We start from the raw sequence: 13,913 nt of genomic DNA, 5'->3' as shown, positions 1-13,913 counted from the left end.
GTATGTTACTTCAACATCTCTTCCTCTGTTTAGCTCATGTCAGTTTGCATAGCTCTGCAAAGATACCAATTGGGACAGTTATGCACAATTGCCTATTTTTAAGAGGGGTCTGTCTAGTATTATAAAAGATGAACTAGCCCGCTCAGAGTCTCCACAAGAACTAGAGACATTTATACAGCATTGTGTGCGCATAGACATTTGCCTTACTGAGCGTAGGCAGGAGAAATTTGCTGCATATAACCGTATTTCTAACTTTTCCCTTCCTTCCAAAGAGCCTGCAGGTAAAACATCTCGGGAAGTGGAGGAGGTGCCCATGCAAATTGATTCTGTTCAGAGACGCGAGATCAATGAGCGCCGGGAGCATCGCCTTCGTGAAAGTCTGTTTCTACTGCGGCCAGTCTGACCACTTCTTGATCAATTGTCCTAAGTGTCCTAGACAGCCTAACAAGGTGCTAGCAGCAATAGGGGAGTATAACAACTGTGATGAATCTGACGTCTCTGAATGTAGCCTGCCTTTAAACGCTGTATTCCATTCACTTTCTATGACTTCACCCCCCAAGGAGCTGAAGGAAAAGAACTCTCACTGTTCTTTCCCTATTAAGATCCTGTGTTCAGGAAAGTGGATTTCCAGTTCAGCTATGATTGACTCTGGTGCAGGTGGCAATTTCATGGATATCGCATTTGCCAAGGAACATGGTATTAAAATTCAGCAAAGAGCCTCTCCAATTACCATGGAAACAGTGGATGGGTCACCTTTAATCTCTGGGCCTGTGGATCAGGAGACTGTACCCCTTGAAATTTTGTTGGAGCCTAATCATCAGGAGCAACTTTCTTTCTTGCTAATTTCTTCTCCTCATTTTCCTGTGATTTTAGGTATTCCTTGGTTGCGTTCTCAGAACACAATTATCAACTGGGAGACAAAGGAGATTATCTTTCCAACAAGGAGCAACTCAGCGTTAACAGAAGCTGTCCCTGAGTCCTTGGCTACGGAACCACATGTACAGGTATCTTCTTTACCTCCAGCATATAAAGAGTTCTCTGACCTCTGTGACAAGAAGAATGCAGATCAGCTTCCTCCACACAGGCATTATGACTGTTCCATTGAGTTGCTTCCTGGGGCAGATATTCCTTTTGGTCACGTATACCCTTTGGCGGCACCGGAGCTTCAAGCCTTAAAGGAGTATATTGATGAAAATCTGGCCAAAGGCTTCATACGTCCTTCCTCACCAGCAGGGGCACCCATTTTTTTTGTAAAGAAGAAGGATGGGCCCTCGAGACCCTGTGTTGACTATCAGGAACTCAATAAGGTAACCGTACGAAACCGTTAGCCTTTGCCTCTGATTCCCGAATTACTGGAAAGAGTCCGCCACGCTAAGGTATTCTCTAAACTGGATCTTCGTGGGGCTTATAATTTGGTGCGTATTCGTCCAGGGGATGAGTGGAAGACGGCATTCAGATGCCGGTATGGACACTTTGAATCTCTTGTGATGCCCTTCGGGCTTTGTAACGCCCCTGCAGCATTTCAACACCTTGTTAATGACATCTTCAGAGATTTGTTGGACCAGTTTGTGGTGATCTATTTGGACGATATACTAATCTTTTCTGACTCTCTACAGGAATATGAAGAACATGTCAAAACTGTTTTAAGACGTCTGAAAGAGAACCAACTGTATATCAAGCCGGAGAAACGCGAATTCCATCGTTCTGAGATACAGTTCTTGGGTTATATCATCTCTCCCCAGGGGCTGAACATGCAATCTGGTAAGATTCAGGCTATAGAACAAAATAAATAGAGATAGCGGCGCTGATGCAGATGGAAATGAGACGCAGCAGGTAATATTCTGTACCACACACAGAGAGAATTGGATAAATGTATAAAATAAATAAAAAACCTGCGCTGTCTGCTATATATACAGAAATCAAACAATCACAGTACAAAATTACCTGTCAGATGAGGAACATTAATCGTATTGAAATGCATACATGTACTCAAACTCAGATAGATGCACTTAGTAGCTATAATAGAAAAAAAGGAAAAAGAAAAAGGAGAGCAACATTAGTAAATGATTCCTATTTTTAAAGGGGTAAGGATACTACTATAATGTGTATAAATGTTATCGGGAGTGCATAAATAATATTCCCGAAAATACCAGGATAATAAAAAAAGAAGAGAATAAAAATATAATAAAATAATATACTCCTGTGGTTTAAACGTTGTTAATAAAGCACCCTTTCCTGCCTGGAAATAGAGTCAATATAGCAGCAAACAAGTACTCGTATATAGATCAATGGAGGCGCCGTGGTTGCGCACACAGTCTCAGTACAGTACCTGTAATGTAGATAGGCGCTTTAAGGATCTCCGTGGTAGCTGTAGATGAATGCTGCTAAATAATCAGCTGATGGATACGGGCGTTACAATCTTCCAAGCGGCTTATGCGAGCGCTGTCCCGGCCGGTGACAAGCGCCTGCACGGCCGCTACTTACACGTCCTAGTACGATACTTCGCAGGACCTGCAGTGACGTTCGGGTCACGTGTTCTTGAGTCACGTGGTGCCCCTGGAGACACTACGGATCGCAGTGGGAGCCAAAAACCAACGCGTTTCGGAATGACGCGGATTCCTTCATCACCCTGAACCAAACAAAGTCCAGTGGGCTCTAATGCCTGCCTGGGCATCAGGGCACCTGTATCTATGACCTCTGGTTTATCATCATCTATGCCCCCTGAGGAACCGTATGACGGGGAAACGCGTCGGGGCGTTATACTGACAGCTAAGTGTCTATTTTTGGGCTAACACCCCTTTCACTGGCTGCTGTTGATATTATCTATTTTTGTCTTTTTGACTGTGCATGAGTATAGGTACCTATTATTGACCATTAGAGCCCACTGGACTTTGTTTGGTTCAGCCAGTGTGTGGCTCAAGATATTCCTTTGGTATTTTTCACCAGCATAGTATCATGCTGTAGCCATACTGAGATGTGTTGCATTGTCCTGCACTCTGAAATATACTTTTTGCTAAGGGGGTGCTGCCATGCAATTTGTCTATTTTAGACTTAACCAGGTCTTTTGTTACCGTATACCTGCCCTCCCACTGCCATCTCGCCATTTATGCACATAGTTGTATCTAATGCTGGTGTACAATGGGACCGTTACATTGAAACGCTGGGAGTATACTACTTTATATATATATTTTTCCAGTGTTTTGTGGCTTTATGTTATTGAGGGAGTACGGTATATAGGTTTTTTGTGCACCTTAGTTTTTCTCTACCCTACATCTTCCTTCATTTCTTTTTATTGCTCATTGTTTTCCCTCCTATAGCTGACTAGTTACATTAATAGGGATAGCAGGTGTCAGCCGTCGCGGAGTGGGGGCCCCAAAATATCTATTAGGGTGCCAACCTCCACTGTCAGGAAGGGATAGTAGGTGAGTGTAGGGCTATCTGTGAGGAAAGGTGCACTTAGTGGATTCGTTTCTGTATTTCATTTTTCTGTGTTCACTGGGAAGTGGTATTTTTTAGACTATTTCTAAATAAATATATTTGTTTTTAAAGGGACTATATGTTACACGGTATTTGCAAGTATGCCAGTTTATTACTCATACATTTGTTATTCTGTCAGGTCTATCTAATAGACCTGACAGAATAACAAATCTGCAGGTGGTTGGGCATTTAGGAAATAGCGACCACAATATTGTGCAGTTTCACCTGTCTTTCACTAGGGGGACTTGTCAGGGAGTCACAAAAACATTGAACTTTAGGAAGGCAAAGTTTGACCAGCTTAGAGATGCCCTTAATCTGGTAGACTGGGACAATATCCTCAGAAATGAGAATACAGATAATAAATGGGAAATGTTTAAGAACATCCTAAATAGGCAGTGTAAGCGGTTTATACCTTGTGGGAATAAAAGGACTAGAAATAGGAAAAACCCAATGTGGCTAAACAAAGAAGTAAGACAGGCAATTAACAGTAAAAAGAAAGCATTTGCACTACTAAAGCAGGATGGCACCATTGAAGCTCTAAAAAACTATAGGGAGAAAAATACTTTATCTAAAAAACTAATTAAAGCTGCCAAAAAGGAAACAGAGAAGCACATTGCTAAGGAGAGTAAAACTAATCCCAAACTGTTCTTCAACTATATCAATAGTAAAAGAATAAAAACTGAAAATGTAGGCCCCTTAAAAAATAGTGAGGAAAGAATGGTTGTAGATGACGAGGAAAAAGCTAACATATTAAACACCTTCTTCTCCACGGTATTCACGGTGGAAAATGAAATGCTAGGTGAAATCCCAAGAAACAATGAAAACCCTATATTAAGGGTCACCAATCTAACCCAAGAAGAGGTGCGAAACCGGCTAAATAAGATTAAAATAGATAAATCTCCGGGTCCGGATGGCATACACCCACGAGTACTAAGAGAACTAAGTAATGTAATAGATAAACCATTATTTCTTATTTTTAGTGACTCTATAGCGACAGGGTCTGTTCCGCAGGACTGGCGCATAGCAAATGTGGTGCCAATATTCAAAAAGGGCTCTAAAAGTGAACCTGGAAATTATAGGCCAGTAAGTCTAACCTCTATTGTTGGTAAAATATTTGAAGGGTTTCTGAGGGATGTTATTCTGGATTATCTCAATGAGAATAACTGTTTAACTCCATATCAGCATGGGTTTATGAGAAATCGCTCCTGTCAAACCAATCTAATCAGTTTTTATGAAGAGGTAAGCTATAGACTGGACCACGGTGAGTCATTGGACGTGGTATATCTCGATTTTTCCAAAGCGTTTGATACCGTGCCGCACAAGAGGTTGCTACACAAAATGAGAATGCTTGGTCTGGGGGAAAATGTGTGTAAATGGGTTAGTAACTGGCTTAGTGATAGAAAGCAGAGGGTGGTTATAAATGGTATAGTCTCTAACTGGGTCGCTGTGACCAGTGGGGTACCGCAGGGGTCAGTATTGGGACCTGTTCTCTTCAACATATTCATTAATGATCTGGTAGAAGGTTTACACAGTAAAATATCGATATTTGCAGATGATACAAAACTATGTAAAGCAGTTAATACAAGAGAAGATAGTATTCTGCTACAGATGGATCTGGATAAGTTGGAAACTTGGGCTGAAAGGTGGCAGATGAGGTTTAACAATGATAAATGTAAGGTTATACACATGGGAAGAGGGAATCAATATCACCATTACACACTGAACGGGAAACCACTGGGTAAATCTGACAGGGAGAAGGACTTGGGGATCCTAGTTAATGATAAACTTACCTGGAGCAGCCAGTGCCAGGCAGCAGCTGCCAAGGCAAACAGGATCATGGGGTGCATTAAAAGAGGTCTGGATACACATGATGAGAGCATTATACTGCCTCTGTACAAATCCCTAGTTAGACCGCACATGGAGTACTGTGTCCAGTTTTGGGCACCGGTGCTCAGGAAGGATATAATGGAACTAGAGAGAGTACAAAGGAGGGCAACAAAATTAATAAAGGGGATGGGAGAACTACAATACCCAGATAGATTTGCGAAATTAGGATTATTTAGTCTAGAAAAAAGACGACTGAGGGGCGATCTAATAACCATGTATAAGTATATAAGGGGACAATACAAATATCTCGCTGAGGATCTGTTTATACCAAGGAAGGTGACGGGCACAAGGGGGCATTCTTTGCGTCTGGAGGAGAGAAGGTTTTTCCTCCAACATAGAAGAAGATTCTTTACTGTTAGGGCAGTGAGAATCTGGAATTGCTTGCCTGAGGAGGTGGTGATGGCGAACTCAGTCGAGGGGTTCAAGAGAGGCCTGGATGTCTTCCTGGAGCAGAACAATATTGTATCATACAATTATTAGGTTCTGTAGAAGGACGTAGATCTGGGTATTTATTATGATGGAATATAGGCTGAACTGGATGGACAAATGTCTTTTTTCGGCCTTACTAACTATGTTACTATGTTACTATGTTACATTGTACACCCATATATTGTAGCTCCTCAATACATTGTGCCCGGCTTGTGCTTCTAGGGACATGCACCCCCCAAATTGGGAACCTATGACCTTTTTTTAGCGTTTGAACCAATGCCACCACCTTTCTGAGCGCCTGTAATGCATTACATAAATGTGTCCATCATCCGCTAACTCCCTCTGCATACCACCAAAAATACCCTTTTATTTTCTCCAGCACTCTGTGTAAATGCCTTTGGTGTGGTGCGAAGCGATTTTCCTGAAGGAGTCAGAGTGACTGAAACACGTTTGCAATGATCCAACATTCTATATTCCATCGGGCTTCTCCAGTAGGGAAGTATATTTCCATCACCCGTGGCAATTCTCTGTATGCTGCTGCAGCAGGTGGAATTTATGCATTTTTAGTGGTTGTGTCTTGCACAACCCTATAAAGTGAGCATAATTGCCCATTGTTCCATCATTACTACTTGGATAAGACCTTATTGCGCTTTTACATTTTTATCGAATTCAGAATTTTTTAAAATGACACCAGCAAATCACTTATTGTTTTTATTTTTCGCGGTTCACCAAGTGGTGAAAATAAGACCAATTTATTCTTTGGGTCAGTACGATGGTAGCGATACCAGATTTATATATCCTTTTATGCTTTGATACTTTTCCAGACTAAAAAAAGTATTTTACAAAACTGAGTTTGATTTTAAATCTCCATATTCTGAGATATGTAACGTTATTTTTTTTTTTTGCCGAAACAGCAATATTAGGATTTATTTTTTGCGACACTATTTGACATTTTCACTCATACCACTTAATTTTACGTATGACGTTTTGATCACTTTTTATAAAAAAAATTTTTTGAGTCAGTAAGATAGAAAAACCACATTTTTGGCATGTTTTTCATTATTATTTTTGTTGTTGTTCGCTGTACCGAATAAATAAAGCGATCGTTTTATAATTCAGATTAGTTTGGACACTTCATTACCAATAATGTGTAATTTTTTTTTTTTGTTTAATCACATATTTAGTGGCGAAACAGATTTTTATTATTTTTGTGTGTTTTTTTTTGCCTTACTTAGTTGCATTTCTACGGATGAGGTGTCCAATCCGTTCAACCAAAAAAATCAAAGTTCTCCACTTTCATATGAACCTAGCTAAAAACTCCATTGTTATTATTATTTATGTGTATAACACCATTGATTCCATGGTGCTGTACATGAGAAGGGGTTACATACAAATTAAAGATATCACTTACAGTAAGCAAACTAACAATTACAGACTGATACAGAGGGGCGAGGACCCTGCCCTTGCGGGCTTACATACTACAGGATGGTGGGGAAGGAGACAGTAGGTTGAGGGTTGCAGCAGCTCCGGTGTTGGTGAGGCGATAGCTCCGGTAGTGGTGAGGAGGCAGCGGGGTCAGTTCAGGCTGTAGGCTTTCGAAGAGGTGGTTTTTTTCTTTCTGAAGGATACAAATGTGGTTTATAGTCGGACGTGTTGGGGCAAAGAATTCCAGAGGATGGGGATATTCAGGAGAAGTCTTGGAGGTGGTGGGGTGAGGAGCGAATAAGTGTGGAGGAGAGAAGGAGGTCTTGGGAAGACCGGAGATTACGTGAGGGAAAATATCGGGAGATTGGTTGGAGATACAGTACAGACCAAAAGTTTGGACACACCTCATTTAAAGATTTTTCTGTATTTTTCATGACTATGAAAATTGTAAATTCACACTGAAGGCATCAAAACTATGAATTAACACATGTGGAATTATATACTTAACAAAAAAGTGTGAAACAACTGAAAATATGTCTTTTATTCTAAGTTCTTCAAAGTAGCCAACTTTTGCTTTGATAACTGCTAAATGAGAAGGTGTGTTCAAACTTTTGGACTGTACTGTATATGGAGGAGACAGGTCATGGATGGCTTTGTAGGTTAGTATTAGTAATGTGAACAGGATACGCTGAGGGAATGGGAGCCAGTGAAGAGATTTGCAGAGGGGGGAAGCGGAGGAGTAGCGAGGAGAGAGATGAATTAGTCGGGCAGCAGAGTTGAGGTTAGACTGGAGAGGTGCAAGGGTGTTAGCAGGGAGGCGACAGAAAAGGATGTTGCAGTGCACAAGCATTTTAGTAGATTGACGGTTGAGGAAAGAACGGATTCTGGAGATATTTTTGAGCTGGAGGCGACAGGAGGTGGAAAGAGCTTGGATGTGCAGTTTAAAGGACAGGGCAGAGTCAAGGGTTACTCTGAGACAGCGGACTTCCGGTACGGGGGAAAGCGTGATGTCGTTAAATGCAATAGATAGGTCAGGTAAGGAAGATCTATGAGATGGAGGAAAGATGATGAGTTCAAATTTGTCCACATTGAGTTTGAGGAAGCGAGAGGAGAAGAAGGAGGATATGGCTGATAGACACTCCGGGATTCTGGACAGCAGAGAGGTGACGTCTGGGCCAGAAAGGTAGATCTGAATGTCATTAGTATAAAGGTGGTACTGGAATCCATGAGACTTTATGAGTTGTCCCAGGCCAAGTGTATAGTTTGAGAAGAGTAGGGTCCTAGAACAGAGTCTTGGAAGACTCCAACAGAGAGAGGGTGGGATAAGGAGGCAGTGTGGGAGTGGGAGACGCTGAATGTGCGGTTGGAAAGGTATGAGGAGATCCAGGATAGGGCGAGATCTTTGATGCCAAAGGAGGAGAGGATCTGTAGTAGGAGGCAATGATCAACTGTGTCGAAAGCAGAGGACAAGTCTAGAAGGAGGAGTACAGAGTATTGTCCATTAGCTTTGGCTGTATATAGGTCATTAGTAATTTTGGTCAAGGCTGTGTCAGTTGAGTGATGGGGCGGAAACCAGATTGTCAAGGAGCAAGTTAGATGAGAGGTGGGAGGAAAGTTCAGCGTGGACGTGCTGCTCCAGGAGTTTGGAAGCGAACGGGAGCAGCGATATTGGGCGATAGCTGTTGGATCGAGGGTTGGCTTTTTAAGGATAGGCATGATTGTGGCATGTTTGCAAGCAGAAGGGAAGGTGCCAGAAGTTAGTGATAGGTTGAAGAGGTGGGTTAGGGATGGGATAAGAGTGGTGGTGAGGTTGGGGAGGAGTGGGATGGGATGGGGTCGAGCACACAGGTTGTGAGGTGTGATTTGGAGAGGAGACAATTAAGCCCCCCTATACTGATGTTGGAGAGGTAGGTTATGGGGTTTTGGCATTGGTCTGGTATACAAAGGGGTTGTGGTGGTTGAACAATGAAGACTTGCCTTGTTTGGTCGATCTCCATGTATAATGTTGAATACACCCCACTCGTCATTCTCTGTGCAGTAATTGGGTGGATCCAAAAACGACGCCGGCGCATGATGCGCTGTCTTTCTCACTCCTTCGCTTTCAAACGATTCGCCTCAAAAGTGAAATCCACAGAAATCTTCAGATCCGTCACATCAGTTTTTTGCAATTTATGATGGATCCGACGAGCCATCAGATTGTGACTGATGGCAAAAAACTGATGTGTGAAAGAGGCCTAACATGAAGTACAATATATATCGAGAGAATAATCTCAGAATCAGTGGAATCCATTGAAGCGTTCCAGAGCTATAACCTCATAAAGTGACAGTGGTCTGAGTTGTAGAATTGGCCTGGTCAGGAATATGAAAACAGGCTCGGGGTGAAGGGGTTAACCAGGGCTGTGGATGTGATGTGGGGACATGTGGCTCAGCTCCGTTCACATAGTACACATACGGCTGCTTTGCATACATATCATACTCATGTGGCTCCGCTCCGCTCATACACGCGCGCTCCACTCTGTACACCTCGTACACATGCGGCTCCGTTCCGTACACCTCGTACACATGCGGCTCCGTTCCGTACACCTCGTACACACACGGCTCCGCTCCGTACATCTCGTACACACGCGGCTCCCCTCCGTACACTTCGTACACACGCGGCTCTGCTCCGTACACCTTGTACACACGCGGCTACGCTCTGTACACCTCGTACACACGCGGCTCTGCTCCGTACACCTCGTACACACACGGCTCTGCTCCGTACACCCCGTACACACGCGGCTCCGCTCCGTACACCTCTACACACGGCTCTGCTACATCCACACTGTAAACCCCTTCTGACCCCACACATACAGGTGCTTCTCAAAAAATTAGCATATAGTGTTAAATTTCATTATTTACCATAATGTAATGATTACAATTAAACTTTCATATATTATAGATTCATTATCCACCAACTGAAATTTGTCAGGTCTTTTATTGTTTTAATACTGATGATTTTGGCATACAACTCCTGATAACCCAAAAAACCTGTCTCAATAAATTAGCATATTTCACCCATCCAATCAAATAAAAGTGTTTTTTAATAACAAACAAAAAAACCAACAAATAATAATGTTCAGTTATGCACTCAATACTTGGTCGGGAATCCTTTGGCAGAAATGACTGCTTCAATGCGGCGTGGCATGGAGGCAATCAGCCTGTGACACTGCTGAGATGTTATGGAGGCCCAGGATGCTTCAATAGCGGCCTTAAGCTCATCCAGAGTGTTGGGTCTTGCGTCTCTCAACTTTCTCTTCACAATATCCCACAGATTCTCTATGGGGTTCAGGTCAGGAGAGTTGGCAGGCCAATTGAGCACAGTAATACCATGGTCAGTAAACCATTTACCAGTGGTTTTGGCACTGTGAGCAGGTGCCAGGTCGTGCTGAAAAATGAAATCTTCATCTCCATAAAGCATTTCAGCCGATGGAAGCATGAAGTGCTCCAAAATCTCCTGATAGCTAGCTGCATTGACCCTGCCCTTGATGAAACACAGTGGACCAACACCAGCAGCTGACATGGCACCCCACACCATCACTGACTGTGGGTACTTGACACTGGACTTCAGGCATTTTGGCATTTCCTTCTCCCCAGTCTTCCTCCAGACTCTGGCACCTTGATTTCCGAATGACATGCAAAATTTGCTTTCATCAGAAAAAAGTACTTGGGACCACTTAGCAACAGTCCAGTGCTGCTTGTCTGTAGCTCAAAAGTGGCTTTACCTGGGGAATGCGGCACCTGTAGCCCATTTCCTGCACACGCCTGTGCACGGTGGCTCTGGATGTTTCCACACCAGACTCAGTCCACTGCTTCCTCAGGTTCCCCAAGGTCTGGAATTGGTCCTTCTCCACAATCTTCCTCAGGGTCCGGTCTCCTCTTCTCGTTGTACAGCGTTTTCTGCCACATTGTTTCCTTCCAACAGACTTACCATTGAGGTGCCTTGATACAGCACTCTGGGAACAGCCTATTTGTTGAGAAATTTCTTTCTGGGTCTTACCCTCTTGCTTGAGGGTGTCAATGATGGCCTTCTTGACATCTGTCAGGTCGCTAGTCTTACCCATGATGGGGGATTTGAGTAATGAACCAGGCAGGGAGTTTATAAAAGCCTCAGGTATCTTTTGCATGTGTTTAGAGTTAATTAGTTGATTCAGAAGATTAGGGTAATAGGTCGTTTAGAGAACCTTTTCTTGATATGCTAATTTATTGAGACAGGTTTTTTGGGTTATCAGGAGTTGTATGCCAAAATCATCAGTATTAAAACAATAAAAGACCTGACAAATTTCAGTTGGTGGATAATGAATCTATAATATATGAAAGTTTAATTGTAATCATTACATTATGGTAAATAATGAAATTTAACACTATATGCTAATTTTTTGAGAAGGACCTGTAAACTTCCCCTCATCCAGCACCATGACAACCAGCACAGCAGAGTCCTGCATACACTGAGGCCCCTGATCATGTGACCCCTGACTCCTCCCCTCCTGTGACCTCATCACAGGTCCTGTAGCAGCCATATATGAGGTGTGCGGCTCTGCAGGTGGAGGTAGGTGCTGGAGATTTCCCATTACTGGCAGGGAGCAGTAACCCCTTCATTGCTGAGACTATTTTGGTTATTTTTTAGGCATATAGGGCTACAGATACTCACTGTGCTGTTTGGTGACATGGTGTGTATCACACTCAACATGGACCATGTTGAATCATAAAAAAGCAAGACTGGAATCTGCCAAACTACATGCTGACAAGCCACAAAGCTTCTGAGAGAATGACCTATAGGCCGGAGTCACACATGCGAGAAACACGTCCGTGTCTCGCATGTGAAAAGCAAGCTCTGGCGCTGGCACTTGGGAGCGGAGCGTGCGGCTCCATGTGTTGGTATGCGGCCGCACGATCCGCTCCGAAGTGCCGGCGCCAGAGCTTGCTTTTCACATGCGAGACACGGACGTGTTTCTCGCATGTGTGACTCTGACCTTAGACAGATAAGACAAAAATTTAACTTTTTAGTAAGGCACATCAAGAAAAGAACACTGTCCCTACTGTGAAACATGGAGGAGGCTCTGTTTTGTTCTGGGGCTGCTTGCTGTGTCTGGCACAGGGTGTTTAGAATCTGTGTAGGGTACAATGAAATCTCAAGACTATCAAGGCATTCTAGAGAGAAATGTGCTGCCCAGTGTCAGAAAGCTTGGTGTCAGTCGCTGGTCATGGGTCTTGCAACAGGATAATAACCGAAAACACACAACTAAAACACCCAAGAATGACTAACAGGAAAACATTGGACTATGAAGTGGCCTTCTATAAGCCCTGACCTAAATCCTATTGAGCATCTTTGGAAAGAGCTGAAACATGCCGTCTGGAAAAGGCAACCTTCAAACACGAGACAACTGGAGCAGTTTGCTCTTGAGGAGTGGGCCAAAATACCTGTCGAGAGGTGCAGAAGTCTCATTGACAGTTACAGGAATCGTTTGATTGCAATGATTGCCTCAAAAGGTTGTACAACAAAATATTAAGTTAAGGCTACCATCATTTCTGTCCAGGCCTATTTCATGAGTTTTATTTTTTGTTAAATTCTGTGGAAGCATGGTTGAAAAGCAATGTCTGACTTTCATTTGTTCATTTTCATAGATTTTTTTTAGTTATTATTACTTTTGTCAGATTCAAGTTATTACTGTGACCATTGTGGGTTTTTCTGTGATTAAACGAAAGGTACCAAAATGTTTGACCACGTGTGTAAATGCCTCAAAATTCTGTGTATGAATCAAACATGAGATATGTGATATTATTCATTATTTATTATGCTTTGCTTATCTAGCGCTATCATATTCCGCAGCACTTTACATATATTAGCATCGCAGTCCGCGTTGGGGCTCACAATCTAAATTCCCTATCAGTATGTCTTTGGAATGTGGGAGGAAACCCACGCCAACATGGGGAGAACATACAAATTCCTTGCAGATGTTATCTTTTTGGGATTTGATCCCAGGACCCAAGGACGGCAAGGCTGCAGTGCTAACCACTGAGCCACAATGCTGCCCAGATTACAGTCCGGCGAAGACAGGGAACATTCATGTAGACGACCCGTGGTGACGGAATCAGTGACGGACTCCGGCCAAATATGTTTCTAGAGCTGTAGTAGAAGATGGAGATGTCGTCCTCATCATGAAGTAGTTATTTCTCCTGTCACGTGTAATGAATATCTCCTGCAGTATTTCTAATGCCGATTCCAGCGTCGGTAAATGAGATGAGAATTAGCGTTATGGAAGATGAGTCTATGAGAAACGTATTCAGCTGCCGACTCTGAGGAAGAAACTGCTTGTTGTCTGTGGTGTAAAATGTACATGATTTAGTAGTAGATGTAAAGAAAAAACTAAATATTGTAAAATAATAAATCTCCTCATCTGTTTCCCTTATTATCTTCAGTTATTGTATTACTACACAGGAATTTTATGAATTTAAATTGGCTCATCTTCTTCCCATTCAGGACCCTACAATATCTGATCCTCAACAGTGAAGATCTTCTATATAAGATAATTTTCCTCACCTGCTAAGTAAGGATATGGACAGGGACAAGATGGTGGAGAGGATATTACACCTCACCCTAGAGATCCTCTTCCGGCTTACTGGAGAGGTGAGAGATTCTGATGACCTAACATTACATC

At 42.8% G+C, this 13,913-nt stretch overlaps 1 protein-coding gene and 1 long non-coding RNA gene across 2 annotated transcripts in view; both read left to right on the top strand.

Moving 5' to 3' along the window:
• The window catches only part of LOC138666547 (zinc finger protein 729-like), a 93,003-nt gene that overhangs the window by 59,223 nt on the left and 19,867 nt on the right, over positions 1 to 13,913 (top strand). Inside the window, exons 10-13 of the mRNA XM_069754754.1 lie at positions 273 to 1,307; positions 1,617 to 1,761; positions 13,238 to 13,337; positions 13,804 to 13,882. Coding sequence (XP_069610855.1) covers positions 273 to 1,307; positions 1,617 to 1,761; positions 13,238 to 13,337; positions 13,804 to 13,882 — 1,359 coding nt within the window. The remainder of the gene's footprint in view (positions 1 to 272; positions 1,308 to 1,616; positions 1,762 to 13,237; positions 13,338 to 13,803; positions 13,883 to 13,913) is intronic.
• Positions 11,754 to 11,934, top strand: LOC138663752 (uncharacterized). Its single transcript, XR_011318231.1, has 2 exons — positions 11,754 to 11,803; positions 11,882 to 11,934. It is a non-coding gene; the product is annotated as an uncharacterized lncRNA (long non-coding RNA).

Source organism: Ranitomeya imitator, chromosome 2 (assembly GCF_032444005.1).
Source record: "Ranitomeya imitator isolate aRanImi1 chromosome 2, aRanImi1.pri, whole genome shotgun sequence".
Taxonomy (NCBI): domain Eukaryota; kingdom Metazoa; phylum Chordata; class Amphibia; order Anura; family Dendrobatidae; genus Ranitomeya; species Ranitomeya imitator.
The sequence above is the reverse complement of the archived record's forward strand: the minus strand, read 5'-3'. Positions and strand labels throughout refer to the sequence as shown.